Consider the following 15,191-nt stretch of genomic DNA (forward strand, 5'->3'; position numbering starts at 1 on the left):
ATAATTTATAGTATGATAATTGGTATCACTTACCTGTGCTGAACTCTTTTCAAGCTTTTGGACTAAATTATCCCAACGCTGGGCAAAGTTTTCCATCCAGGCTTCCATCTTTTGTGTTACTGATTTATTTTTCAGTGTTGAAAGAAGATCTTGGTGGAGTGAACTGAGTTTGTCCATGGTTTGCCTTTTCTTTTCTAGATCTGTTTTTAAAACCTGTTAAAATCAGATCACAGAATAAGTCTAGGTTCTAGACAACAGTTTATTAAACCACTATAGTTCATTCTTTCTTTGCATGTATTTTCTCATACCTATAGATGGGAAAAAATTGCAATCACGTCTGCAAAGTATTGAACATTTGTAAACATATACATATAATAACTTTAAATAATCTTTCAAAAAAGGTTGAAGAGATAAAATAGAGATGTTAGAATAAGGACTATGTAGAGGCATTTCAGAGATAGCTTAAAATATCTGAAGGACTGCCAAGAGATCAATTAGTAAAAGCTCTCATAAAGGCAAAACAGGATCAACATGTGGAAACTACTTTTTTTTTTTTTTGGTACCAGTGATTGAACCCAAGGGTGTTTAACCACTGAACAACATCCACAGACCTTCTTTTTTTTTTTTTAAGATAGGGTCTCATCAAGTAACTTAGAGCCTCAATAAGTTGCTGAGGGTGGCCTCAAACTTGTGGTTCTTCCATTTCAGCCTCCTGAGCTACTGGAATTACAGAAGTGTGCTGCCACACCCAGTTGGAAACTGCTTTGAAATATTTGGAGGTGGGTGGCATTGCTCTTAGATGATAGTGAATTTCCTCTTACTGATAGAATTATAACAAAAACTGACTCAAATTCCAAGAGTAGTGGTAAGCTGAGAAGATGAGAGTGTCTGGAGGGCTTTGTCTTTCTGAAACGCTATGTTTATTTGGATAAAATTTCAATATTATTTATTTCCACAATTTTAATATTCCATTATTTATAAATTTAAAACTTGTCATGTAGTTTACTGACCTTATGCTTTGTTAGCATCAATCATTTAATTAATATTAGACTATTGAAATAACTATTTTCTGAAGTTAATTTGAAGGCAATTAAGTAAAAACAATGTCATAGAGTATGGTCCACATCCCTCAGAAGCTAACTGCTTATTTTCTAAATACTTATAATTTGTTTATTTGGTACCAGGGATTGAACTCAGGGACAGTTGGTCTCTGAGCCACATCCCCAGCCCTATTTTGTATTTTATTTAGAGACAGGCTCTCCCTCAGTTGCTTAGCACCTCGCTTTTGCTAAGGCTGGCTTTGAACTTGAGATCCTCCTGCCTCAGCCTCCTGAGCTGCTAGGATTACAGCCCTGCAACTATCATGCCCAGATCATGTTTTATATAGCAATTTTTTATAGCAATCCTATTTCCAAAGTTCCTGTGAGCAATGAAGGTTTACATTTGCCCTTTTATTTGGAAATAATAAGCAAAGTGACTTATGTGAAACCAGTACATCATACCAGCTTATTCTTTGACTTTTTCTACTACTAAGGTCACCCTGTTCATAGGGAAATCCAATTTCCAAATACCAAATACTAGTCTCTGACTTAACTTAGAAACACAGAAAAGAAAAAGGAAGGAGGCAGAAAAATCATTTTATAGTCCTTTTACAACCCCATTCTTCTGGCAGTAGCAAGTACAATGACTATAAACTAAACTATGATACCTGTCTTTCTAAAATAAATGCAAGCTTATGTAAGAACAACATATGGCAAAGAAATTGTCATGAAACAGATGTACCAATTGCTCATGAACCAAAGTGTCATCGACTTAGAGCAGTCAATACACCCCCCTGCAAAGTAGCTCATTTTAGCATGCCATCTACATCCATAGGTATGAACTACAGAATGCTTTGGTCTCATGTTCAATTAGTTCATCCTTTATTCAGAACTGGTTTCATTGGCATATTTTATGTTTCAATCATTTTAAGGGAGGAAAAAGCAACTTTTAAAGTTCATTTCTAATATTTTCCTCAATAAGTACTATTTTTTCTTAGTTTGAAAAAAGTGACAGAAAAACATTAATTATTAGTTGGATCCATATCAAAATAAAACTCTTGGTATGGGTATGATTAGTACATAGGTTTTTTTAATATTCATTTGTTTAATTCTCATGTTACCTTTCCATTAAATTCAAGTGCATACTTTCACTAGTAGTAAAACATAGTTTATGCTACCTGTGTAGAGCTGAGAGGGAACTTGAATTTCAAACGTATATTCCTCAGATTCCTTTACAGAAACTAATTTTCCTTTTTTTAAATTAACTTTTGGCATGCATTTATTTTGTGTGAGCCACTGTGAGTTCTTTTTGAAAAGAGGCATGATATAAACAAAGACATACACTTAAAACGATGGAAGTACAATCCTCTTGGCTTACTTTATCAGAACTTAAAGAACCATTTTAAATAGCCCTATGTGTAGGGCTAAAAGGTGCATTCATTATTTAACCTAAATACGTAATGATTTGGATGCATTTCAAAGAAGGAATTGGAGAACTGTTTCAAGAAAATTGTGTTGGAATTCTACGGGTAACCTTGTGCTACGTAAACAAGTTTAACTAAGCCTCCTGTGTTAATATTAGATAAAATGAAGATGAATTTGGTGAACATTATCAAATTGAAAGTCACAATTAGAAATGCAATGAGGAAAAGTACACTCAAGGTAAAATTAAAATAGCATTATAATGAAATTGTATAATTATTGAAAACATTTTTATAGAAATCTATATAACAAAACACTTAACTAACCAAAATTTCTATCTAGTAGATTCTAGATGTAAGCATTTAAAAAGTGATAATGGCAGATTTTTTGTTCTCAATCATTATTTCTCTCTTTTCCTGCTTCCCTGAAAGCTCTCCAAAATCTCCCAGTTCCTAAAGGATCTCTCTCACAATAATTAGTAGAGGGAGGATAAGAAAGAAAATCCATGGCTATGCCAGATAAACTGATCTTAGTGATGAATTACCTTTTCCTGTCTATCTTTCTTTTAAGTTTGAATCTTATGTGAGAATATTAAATAATTATGCTTCAATTGTTCCTAATAATGAGAGCATTTCATTTTGCATGTCAAGAATTGATCACATGTCTGTGAGTGCTAGAAACCCACAGAGTTCTGAAAGGTCCAGGAGACAAAAGGAAACTCTAGAAAACTTATATCAGGTTAAGGTCAGTGGGAAATTAAAAGAACATATATTTTATTTTGATAGAATCAAGTCACTTGAACCTACCTCCAAGTAGGCAGGAAGCTATCATCAATAAATCAGATTGGGTTGATAGTAGATATGGGGAAGACAGATACCCTGTTAAATAAGTAGGAATAGAAGAGTTCTATCTTGTCAAGGTTAGAATATTAATTGAAGTGGAAAAAAAGAATGTATACTTATTAAAGGCCCAGGAAACCTTCACTGTATTATCATAAGGAGTATGCCTCAGAGAATAATGCCAAGACAATATTTAGTACACTAAAAAAATTGAATTCTTTATCTGCTCAATCTATAATTACTTATCTAAATGAAAGAAGTACTCCACTTTGCTCTAATCACCAGTTATGGTACTTCAGTAAATTAGTCTTGTTTAGGGGTTCTCAACTTGAGAGAATTTTAGAATTACCTGGAAGATGTTAAAATGAAGATTGTTAGGCCTTACCCCCAGAGTTCCTACATCAGTAAACTTGGAACAAGCCCACAAATGTGCAATTCTAGCAAGTTTCCAGGTAATGTTTATGTTGCTGGTCTGGGGACCACACTTTAAGAAACACTGATTCAATGTGGATAAATTCTTTGAAGTACATCATAGAAGACGAGCACTATTAACAGGGACTTACTGAATTCCCATGAGCACTCTAACCCTGTCATTTGAATCCACAGCCAGTGAAAAGTACAGTATTCCCATAGCCCTTGCATAGTAGGGAAGAAGCAATAGTCAAAAAACGCAATTGGGTCAGTAGGCGATTTGGGGAAGACAAAAGTAGACAAGTTCTGTCTGGTCAAGGTTAGAAGATGAATTGAAGAGAATAAAGTAATGTATACTTACAAAAGACCCCAAAAACCTTCACTCTATTCTCATTAGGAATATGCCTCTGAGAATAATGCCAAGACATATTTTTATGACACTGGAAAACTGAGTTTTTATGTTTAGTATCTATTTAATATTGTTATCTATTTTATCTTTCCTGGATCACCATGCTTCCCCAGAGTTGTCCTCCTTTGGCAATACCAACAGGCCCTAGAAACAGATGTACACTGGACTTGGGTCTTCCCATAACTTACATAATCTGTGAGTCTTCCAATTCACCTCACAAAGGCCAAAGTTTCTTTTCTCCTTTAACTTGTCTCCTTTACACCAAAAAAAATAGCTTTAATCATTAAAAAAAATCTACATGCCTAGATATGAATCCCACAGATCTAGAAGAAATGGAACATCAAATTCCTTCCCTCACATCCTTATTGAAAACTAGGAAACAATCCCATGGGTTATTAATGGTAATATTTTAAAACAAATTACATTGATTGTAAAAAAAAGAGAGTTTCAGCACACTGTATCTATACCCAGGTATATAATAGAAATGGGTGACAGATGGTACCTGTTTTGGGTCTCAGACTGTGACATATTTTAATGAACATTAAATTCTTATTCACTGCCTGAGTCAGCAGGGGAATTTTACCTCAAATTCTAGACCAGCTGTCAGGTTTTGTTAATTGGCTTAACTATCAAATGGTAAGACTTATACAAAACATATTTTCACTTTGTTCACAACTAAGGTGACATAATATGAATTTTAATCATATTAAAAAATTATTTAGACTTTGCTAAGAGAGAATCTTCATGGTCCAGAGGATGTCAAAGTCTTTTAGTCATAAAAATGTCCACATAGTGGCACATGATTGTTATAAATGACAGTTCTCAACTGCGGTTATTTTTTCCCAGAAATCAAATGATATGAAGAGTTTTAAAATAGGTTGAAAGGCCTGCGCCTAAATCTGGATGTCTTAGTGCTCATTTTAACTCTGCTACTAATGTTATATAATAACTAGTATATGCCATATGTTTCTTTCTAGACCTCAATTTCCTCTTCAGACATAACCTGAGTAGCTGATCCCAAGGAACTTTAGACTTGTAATTGAATCAGAGATAAGCTAGATCATTTCTTCTAGCTTTACTGTAATTGGATTTCGTCAATCTGTTGCTTCCTAAGAACAACATTCTTGATTGGTAAATTCTATCAATGATTTACATAGTAACTTGCATTGTGTAGCGAAATTATGACTGTCTTATACAAAATAACTTTTTAATTTTCTGGCATATGGTATTTTCCAGATATGATTAAAAAAATTGTCCAAGATGCTCTACTATAATTTGACCTTGGTACTTCTCCATGAAGATATGGAAAACTATATCCTCTCCCTTGAATCTAAACAGGCTTATGTTTATTTCCACCATAAGTGTATGGTAGTATTGATACCATATGAAGTTTAAGTTTTCTTTATAGGAATAATCTTGCTTTCAGTCTTTATGTTCTGCTTGCGAATTCTGACTAATCTAAGGCCACCATACTGTCATATGACCAAACAACATGAGAAGTCCAAGGGAACATGTTTTGATCAGCAGCCCCAAATGTCAAAACACCCAACCCAGGTATGAGTGAATGAACACTTTCAGATGATTCTAGAACCCACTCATGTGGGCATTCCAGATGAGTACCAAAACTAAATGTAAAACAAAGATGAGCCATTCCCTCTATATGTCCTCTGAATTACTGACCCACAAAATCCATGAACATAATAAAAAGTTCATTTTAAGCTAAAACTAAATTATTTGCGACACAGCAGTAGCAACTGGAAGAACAACTAAGTGTTGCCTTTTCAAAAGTCCGCCCATTGTGGATTCCTTGATCTCTCATCTGTGTGGAGATGAGGTTTCCCTAACAGGTTCTATCAAGTGACTATTTATTGAAGGTTTACTTTGTGAGTCATCATCATTCTGAACATTATGGATACAATGGTAAACAAAGGGGCAAAGTGCCTATGTTAACAGAGATTACAATCAAATGGGGCTCTTATATTTCCATTATGATTAACTATGGTTCTGCATTTGAGTAGCAGTATAGCTTTGTTCTGAATTAGAGAGCATGACTACATGCTGATAATCAGTGGTCACCAAAATACTGATTGAAAGGATCCATATTTTGCTCAAGATTAATAATATTTTCCAGAAGTCCCTATTTTAAGGATATGTAGCCCAAATATCCTTTCCTCTAGATATGCTAAAATTCATTCCTGAACTTATATTTTCCTCTTGGTGGCACATGGCAATGTGTACCACTCTCTACCTGTAAGAAATGTTCTCTTTACTTTTGTAATACCACTCTTTCCCTCCCCCATGTACCATGAATCATATTTATTCAATCTATTTTTTGAGCATCTTATCCTCTGCCCATGACTATATAAAAGTACCCTCAGTTTTTGTCCCTCTTAATTTTTGTGTCACTCTATATAATTACTCCTGAAGCATCTCTATTTCTTATAGTTAACTAATTATGAATTCATTCCTGAGAGTCTAGTATATATATATCCAGTTGGCTAATGAAACGAATGTTTTCACTTGGATATCCCAAAGATATTTTAGACTCAATGTATCAAAACTCAAATAATTATCATGTTTTTGCTTTCCAAAAATTTCTCATCCATTTTCCTCCTAGGTCTACTAACGCTCCTAGGAATCTAGTCGCCCAGTTTAGAAGCATGGGTATCATTTCAAACCTCTCCCTCTCTCTCATGATAAGTTTTACTCATTCCATCAACATCTGTCATTTCTCCCTTCTTATTCCCACAGTGCTACTTAGTTCAGGAGTTCTAATTCATCTCCTTACTACCAAAAATCTTACTACAAAAGAGTATTACAAAAAGGTACATATGATTGTTTCAAACTCTCAATGGCTCCCCATCAGTTGATGAAGAAAATTATAAATATATCTGATATTTTTGCACTCATCTTCTATTACATAAATTACATTTCTGAACTCTATAGGCATTGCATCACTCAAAAAGCATCTATACTTAGACCAAGGATTTACCTAAAAGCTAGCTTGTAACAATAAGTGAAACTATTTTAAATTAAATGTCCAATGAATCTTAGTACATATGGAACAAAAAATGTACAATGCAAACAAATATTTGGTAGAATGTTACCTACTAAAAATAAGGGAAATTTATTTAAGTTTAGCTTTAAAGAAATTATTCAAGTATTAATAAGTATAATATCTAATATCAGTACAGTTACAAGTACATTCATTAGTTCAAATTATGAAATATTATAATAAAATTTTGTTTCTTAAATAACTAATGTCAAGTTAGCATTTAACAGAATTGATGCATCCAAAATGTTAATGAATTCTAATTTGGAATATTTCATTTAATAATTTAAGTTCCTAATATTAGATCGGCCTCTCCTTTCCTGGAAAATAATAACATTCAAAAAGAGAGAAGTTTTAAAGTTCTTTTAAAAAAATTAATCTTGTTAAACTTAAACAAAATGTGTCAATGAAGCCTTCCCTGGAATCATGTTACTGCCAAGATCATATCATTTTTCAAAATACATGAGGTACATATAATGAATGCCATTTGATTATCCTTGTTGGTTAAACTAAGGTTAAGCCCCATACATGTGATGATAATCATTTCTTATACTTCTCATATATTACTCTGTGAATCAACTTTATCAGTTTAGAATGATGATGATTAGAACTTTTAGAAGACTCACAAATACTTCTTAGTATTACTTTTTATGTTTTAACTAAAGTTTTAGTATAGGTATACTTATTTTTTCATGAGTTCAATTTTGTTTGAAAAGCAAATGTGAAAGTCTACTTATAGATTTCCCCATTTGAAAAAGTAACGTAGGCCAACTTTAATCTATGAACTTAGCAAAAATGATAAACATTGGGTTTCAGACTTAATAGGTTAGAAAATACCAAAAAATGATAATAACACACTATGAAATTTTAAAAGATCACCAAAATCTAAAATATACATACAGTCATTTTTTGAAGACTTGATAACATTTCATTTTGATCCTTAAAGTCAGTTGTGTGAATCTTGTTCATTGCATCTTCTTTTTCTGAAAGCCATGCACTAAAAAGGCACTGAAAGAAATCAAATAATTCCAGAGAAGCAAAATAATTATTAAAAACAGATATTTTTGTTTTCCAATTTAACACCTCTCCATATCTTTAAATGCCATGATTTCCACATGACTCACCTGTTCTTCTGTAAAACGTTGCCATTTTAGTAGAATGTCTTGTAAAAGAACCCAGCGATCTTCCGTCCACCTACAGATGTTTGCCCATCGATCACCTAGTACCTGGGGAAGAGAGAACAGAAAACATCAGTAAACAATTTTCAACTGAATTTCATTAAAAATGACATGAATGATTTGACAAAGTATTTGATTTTGAGTGTCTTATGTATAATGGAGATTTTAAAGAACACCATTTCTGCTTCTGCTTATAATTAGATAAGAAATGTGCCTTTCATTTGCCTTCAGATTATCTCACCTTTCACTGAAAAGCAATTTATATGCAATCTGAAGCAATTATTATACCACTATTCGAACAATACATTAGCAAAGACATAAATATAAAATTAGTTAAGGTCAATTACACAATATACGTACCAAAACAATACTACACTCCATAAAAATGTACAACTATTATATGTCAATGCAAAAACCATAGAGGGGATTTTCCACTGAGAACATGTCAACTGTGTACAATCCTTGGGTCTGAAAATGCACCCCAAAGAATAAAAGTCTGACTACTAAATTAAAGACATTAAAATGACTCTTATTTAAATGCTGCATAATTAAAATTGCCTAATGTCTGGGTTATAGAAGAAAAATTTTAGTCACTTTAATATTAGTATATAAATTATCTGGATTATTACAAACTATAAAATGTGCTATCTCAAAAACATTATGGGGAAAAAATTTATGTATTACAAAAACCAAGTACAAATGATTTTTTGGATCGGGAATATATATTGTAATGACTTTAATGCAAAGGGAATATTTTAAAGACAAAAAAAAGTGTGTCATTTACTTCAACTCCTTTATGATGAACTTCGGAGCCCAAAATTTCAAACTTTTATGATTTTTTTTTCATATGAGAATTACTATCTCAAAACTGTTGGATAAAGATAGAGGTATCTCAATATATGGAATGCTTTTTTTTAATGGGATCAGAACTAAAAAAAATGTTTGCAATTCATATTTGGAAAAATATATCCAGTATCTAAAGTAAGTCTCCCAAGTTTCTACTTATCTTGATGCTGCATGTTTGGATCAATCTACTTAGAAGATATTACTATGTGATTCAAACAATGCAAATGTAATTAGTGTTATGAAAAAACTCCCTCTATCCCTAGGTAGCTTAGAGATCTACATAATTTTTTACACTGTTTAATCTACTACCACTTCAAAAAGGCAATCCCATGCATGAGTAAATGGTAGGCAATAAACATTTTACTGTAATATTAAAATGATCATGTACTCAGGCATCTCAGTCAGAAGTGAGTTTTCAGATTTTCTTCAGAAGTGTCAATAAAAATGTTATTGCTTTCAGCATAATGTAACTGATTTTCTTATTTTTTATAGCTCCATTCTCTACTCAACTCCTTTTGAATTACATTAGGTTATGACAAAAAAACATAACACTGAAATAGAAATGCAAGACACCCACAAGAAATGAGCCAACATAAATCAGTGAACTAAAAAATTTTAACCACTTAATTATTACAAACAAATATGTGTAATTTTTCCTAACACATGTTTTAAATTCTTTTAGTGAAACCTAGTGACAATTTAGATATGCATCAGATAAACTGGCACATAATACACTGATTCATAGATTAGTCATAAAAAAATAGCTTCAAACAGAAAATCATATTCCTTAGCTATAAACTCTACCATCTTCCTATTAGAGAGTATAGTTATAAAAAGTCAAAACGTGGTGTATTTGCTATAGCCCTTCAACTTCTATGAAGATGGGAATGAAGATGGGGAAGGACAAACCAAATACAGTATTTATAAATGAAAGAAAATGGAGACTTAAATTGATAGAGCACCCATGTATTGCTACAAAAAAAGGTAAACTGACGCATGTATAATCCCACTGCTGATGAATTACAATTTATTAATGTTATCAGAAAGTCCTACAAGTCCAAATAAAAATCCTCATATTCTAGATTGCTTAATTTTTTTAATTTCTAAAATATATATTTTTTGTTACTTAGGATTGAATCCAGGGTCAGTTTACTACTGAGCTGCACCCCCAGTCATTTTTATTCTTTTTATTTTGAGACAGCATCTCACTAAGTTGTTGAGAGTCTAGCAATTTGCTGAGGGTGACCTCAAACTTGTGATCCTCCTGCCTCAGTCTCTGGAATTACTGGGATTACAGGCATATGCCACCACAACCAGCTAAAATTATAAAATATTTTAATATGATACATTTTATACTGTCAATTTTTCCACAATAAATACTAAATCACTAATGATCAAGTATTTTAGGTACATGGTTAACCTACTTAAGACAACCATTTTAAGAATGCCATTAAAAGTGTCCTTTGTATCCGAATAATGACTACAATTTTGATAATTCATTGAAGCTTGTATGACTTGGTCAATATTTACCTTATAGTTAATGATAGGTTCTAATTTGTTCACTATCATGAAATTTATTCAAACAAACATCTATTTCAAAAAACCTACAGGTGCCAAATATAAACAAAGTAATGATGTGAGTTTAGTTGTATTCCTCAAAACTCATTTTGAAGCACTACAACCACCCCACTACCTCAAAATGCAATCATATTTGGAGATAATGCCTTCTTTGATGGTCTTAAAGTGAAGCCATTAGGGTAGTCTCTAATTTGGACAGATACCAAGAATAAGCACACAGAGGGGAGACCACATGAGGACACAGAAAGAAGGCCACCATCTACAAGTCAAGGAGAAAAGAATCAGAGGGCACCAACTCTGCCAGAAAATTGAGAAAAAAAAATTCTATTGCTTCAGCTACCCAGTCCAATATTTTGTTATGGCAGCAATCACAAACTAATACAGAAGTCTCATCTAAAAAAGGCTCTTCTAGAAGAAACTTACAATCAAGTTAATAAATCTCTTAAAGAAAATATCAATACCTTGAAGAACTGATATAAATATTAAACAAGATTATGTTTTGAGAGCATTTTTAACTTGAAGAACTTATGTTAAGTATTGGTTTTTACATCTTGCTTGAACATTTTTAAAAGCAAATCTTCTAATAGCTACTAATGGTCATTTGCTCTTTTTACCCTTAAAAAAGAGAAAAGAAAATGTGGGTGGGGGGTTTCACCAAAATAGAAGAAAGATCAGTGGACTAGATGAAGGGGACTGAGGGGGAGGGAGAAGGGACAGAATAAGGGAAGAATAGCAGAATGAATATGACCTAATGTTCCTATGTACATATGGGAATATACCACAGTGAATCTCACCATCATATATACCCACAAGACACTAATAATTACAATTAAATAGTAGAAAGATCAGTAGAGGGAAGCAAACAGGAGGAGGGAGAAAGGGAGGGAAAAGGGAAGTATTGGGGACTGAATTAGAGCATATTTTGTCCCATGCTTTTATAATAATTTCAAAATGAATCCTAATGTTACATATAACTAAAACAAATCATTTGGATTCATCAAATAAAAAGCACTTCTAAACCTATACAAATAGATATTTAGTCTTCCAATAGATACAAGGATTTATCCTTCAAAAATACATTCCATTACTTAAACCTATCTTATTCTCAGAAAACTCTAAATGAATCAAATCTGAGTCACTTCTGTTGCAATGTGGGCAATGCTTCTTACTGGTCTCAGGGTAATTAGATAAGTGAATTAGAAATTGTTTGCTTACATGCCATACACATATGCATATTCATATATGTACATACTGAATGAGTTTATGGATTTATCTTTTTATTGCTTAAAAGTATTGGCCTTCATTTGAATTACAAAGAATGGAGCTAAGCACTTGGAAGATTTTCAGTCAACTGTAGATTTCTTAAAAGATGCTGATTCCTATCATTAAATGAGTACCCAAAATGTTAGACAGGTATAAAAAATTAGGTTTAGTGGGACTGACAAAAAGATAAATATAAAAATTACATTAGTGCATTTATATGGAACAGTTTTATTGCAGTATATTTGTACATGCATATAAATACTTTGATCATGTCTTCCCCCATTGCATTCCCGCCATCCCGATCTCCCTTGCTTTTCTTCTAATAGTCTCCCTTCTGCTTTCATGTTGTTTATCTCCTAGATTCTACATGAGGGAAGACAAACAATATTTTTCTGTGTCAGAAGAACAATGACATTAGGATCATTAGGATTAGAAACCTCTAGAGAAAACAAAATTTGTATTTTCTCAGTACTTTGAGTTCTCTTTTAAGTTTAAGGATCCCTTGAACTCTAGGAAAAACATACTTTTGTAGAACTAGATAGATATTATATGCATAAATGCAAAAGTAGTGAATTATAATATCTCACAAAGTGATAAGAAAAATTTACCTAAATTCTCATTTTGTCTCAACAGTAAGAGGAGTTAAAGGTCATGTCAATTACTCTAACTCATTTTCATGGACTAAATCACAACTCCATTATCCAGATCCACAATGGGGAGGATTTTTCCCTCCAATTTAGTTCACATCTCATATCACTATCCATGCCAAGGACATTTCTCATCTGAATTATTTTGGTTGAGTTGGGCTTTCAAAGTAAATGTGAAAAATTTCTACCAAAGGTACATTTAGATAAAGGGAACTGAGGAAAGTTTGACAAGTCTGGAAGGTAAAACTTAAGTACAGTGATTTCTGAATTTATGTAAGTCTGATAGAATATAAGAACAAAATTTTGTCATTGGGATTGGCATTAAGAAATAAATTGTTTCTGGGCATATGTCCACTAATGAAGAAACAATTATGCACCATGAACCACACAATGCAGCACCCAGTGGACTTTATAAAAGAGGGAGGCTGTAAGGAATAGTCCAGCTCATTTTATGACAGTTTCAGACCCAATACTGTACTTTCCAGATAAATAAATTTTATGTGTAATGGGCCTTCTGAAAAACATTTGATTTATTCTTTCTTACTTTATAAACATAAAGTTAAATGGCATATGCAACTTCATTTTACCAGTGGTGAAATGAAAATCTTATCAAGTAACTTGTTGAAAGAAAATAAACCTCATGATAAGAGAAGATATGTATCAGAGTCCTACAGACTAATGTTTACTCAAGTTTGTAATTTTTGTATCAATTTTACATGTTTTTACAAACTGTTAACTGAAGCAGCATAGTATAAATTGGCAGACCTTACAGCTTCACTAACATGTGATCCAGGGGAGAAAAAAAATGTAATATATTAGGAAAAAATTACTGGAGGATTCTCAGAAAATACCATTCTTAATTTGTTTAAATGATCCTATCTAGATCCTAAGTGAACTCAAGGAATGTGTGACTATTACTTCTAAAGGTGTAGTTTACAGATGAGCAAAAATCACTTGGATTAACTTACTTGTCCACAGTATTCAGTATCTGGGATTTGACCTCAGATCTATCTGGTTACAAGCCCATGCTCTTTCATAATGCCATTTACTCAGCAGAGCATTCAACATAAAAGTTATGCCTTCTAATTTCTGCTATATAATCTACAGTAAGATATATAGATATTGAGTCCCTTTTGAGTCTTTTACATATAGTTTTTCTTATTTTAGAAATTTAAATATATTTTACTAAACATTTTATCTAAACCCAATTGAGGGTTTGAATTCCATTATTATAATTTGTTATAAAATCATATTTGACATCTTCATTCTGTATTAGTTCAATAAGAAAAAAAAATCATAAAATATTTCCATTTCCAGATAAAGAATGTGTGTTCTTTGTCAGGATTTATTTTTTTAAAGGCAAATATGACTGATTTTTAATGAAATTCTGCCATGGTGATTATGCTGAAAATGTAGTGAGATTTTAAGTTGAAGAAGCATGTTCTGTGCTGTTTCAGTCAATTCCATATATTATTTATTTTTAATAGTTTAAAAAGTGCTAATGAATAAGTATGGAAAGGCCCTTTTGTTGTTGCCATTGCCGTTATTATTTGTAGGCTATTAGTTAATGTTCTTTGACCACTTAATAAACTCTGTAGTCTCCAACCCCCACCAGTCTACTCAATTGGGATACCAGAAATAAAGAGCAGGGGTCCTAAGGAGCAGTCCAGCAGACAGCATCCTTTCCAGCATTCATCACATTCCTGGGAATTCCTTGGCAGCCTGAGGTTTTACTGTCCCTTATTGTTTTATGCCTCACAAGCACTAGACTGAGGTAGGTTGCTAACCTTTGAGGTTAATAAAGTCTAGTAGAGTAATACATGAATTTAGAATAAATACATGAAAATCTCAAATTTGAATACCACCACTCTTTCCCTTAGAATACTTTCTCTTTCTCCATTAATTACCTACATACTTACCAGTCATTTGTGATGAACTGGAATACCTATAGCAAGCAAAGCTTACTTATGAAGTTTGACATCTGAGATTCTAGATCTTAAAAACTTACCATGGTCATTAATCATACAGGAGAATCTTTGAATCTGCTGATCTTCTACACATCCCTGGTCTTAAAGTACAGACTGCCTGAAATCTTGCCCTAGTAATTCTGTTTTCTGATTTTTTTTTGTGGTCCTGGGGATTGAACCCAGGGCCTTGTATATGCAAGGCATACTACCAACTGAACTATCTCCCCAGCCCTGTTTTCTGACTTTTTAAGAGCTGTCAGTAAACTATTAATCTTGGTGCACTTTCATTTTCCCTAGTAAAATGAAGATAATAACCCTCAAGGTTAGGTCACTATGAGGGTCAGATAAATCAACAAATATGAAAGTTCTCTGGAAACTGATTTTTGGGTGTGATTAATAAGGATTTATAGTTCAGTTGACAGAAACATCAGCATTTCCTCCAGATGTAAAAATTCTGAAACGTTATAGAATGTTAATTCAAAACACCGTGAAACATTTCTGCAGGACACTAAAATTACACAGTTTTCATATTTTAACAG

The 15,191-nt window shown here is 32.6% G+C and overlaps 1 protein-coding gene across 4 annotated transcripts in view; it reads right to left on the minus strand.

Annotated features, from left to right (window-relative positions):
- The window catches only part of Dmd (dystrophin), a 2,099,091-nt gene that overhangs the window by 1,442,351 nt on the left and 641,549 nt on the right, over positions 1-15,191 (minus strand). For all 4 annotated transcript variants that reach the window (XM_047536255.1, XM_047536256.1, XM_047536254.1 and 1 more), the window contains exons 14-16: positions 8,298-8,399; positions 8,074-8,181; positions 34-213 (exon numbers count right to left, since the gene is read on the minus strand). In XM_047536255.1, coding sequence (XP_047392211.1) covers positions 34-213; positions 8,074-8,181; positions 8,298-8,399 — 390 coding nt within the window. The remainder of the gene's footprint in view (positions 1-33; positions 214-8,073; positions 8,182-8,297; positions 8,400-15,191) is intronic.

The sequence above is a fragment of the Sciurus carolinensis genome, chromosome X (genome assembly GCF_902686445.1).
Source record: "Sciurus carolinensis chromosome X, mSciCar1.2, whole genome shotgun sequence".
Classification (NCBI taxonomy): domain Eukaryota; kingdom Metazoa; phylum Chordata; class Mammalia; order Rodentia; family Sciuridae; genus Sciurus; species Sciurus carolinensis.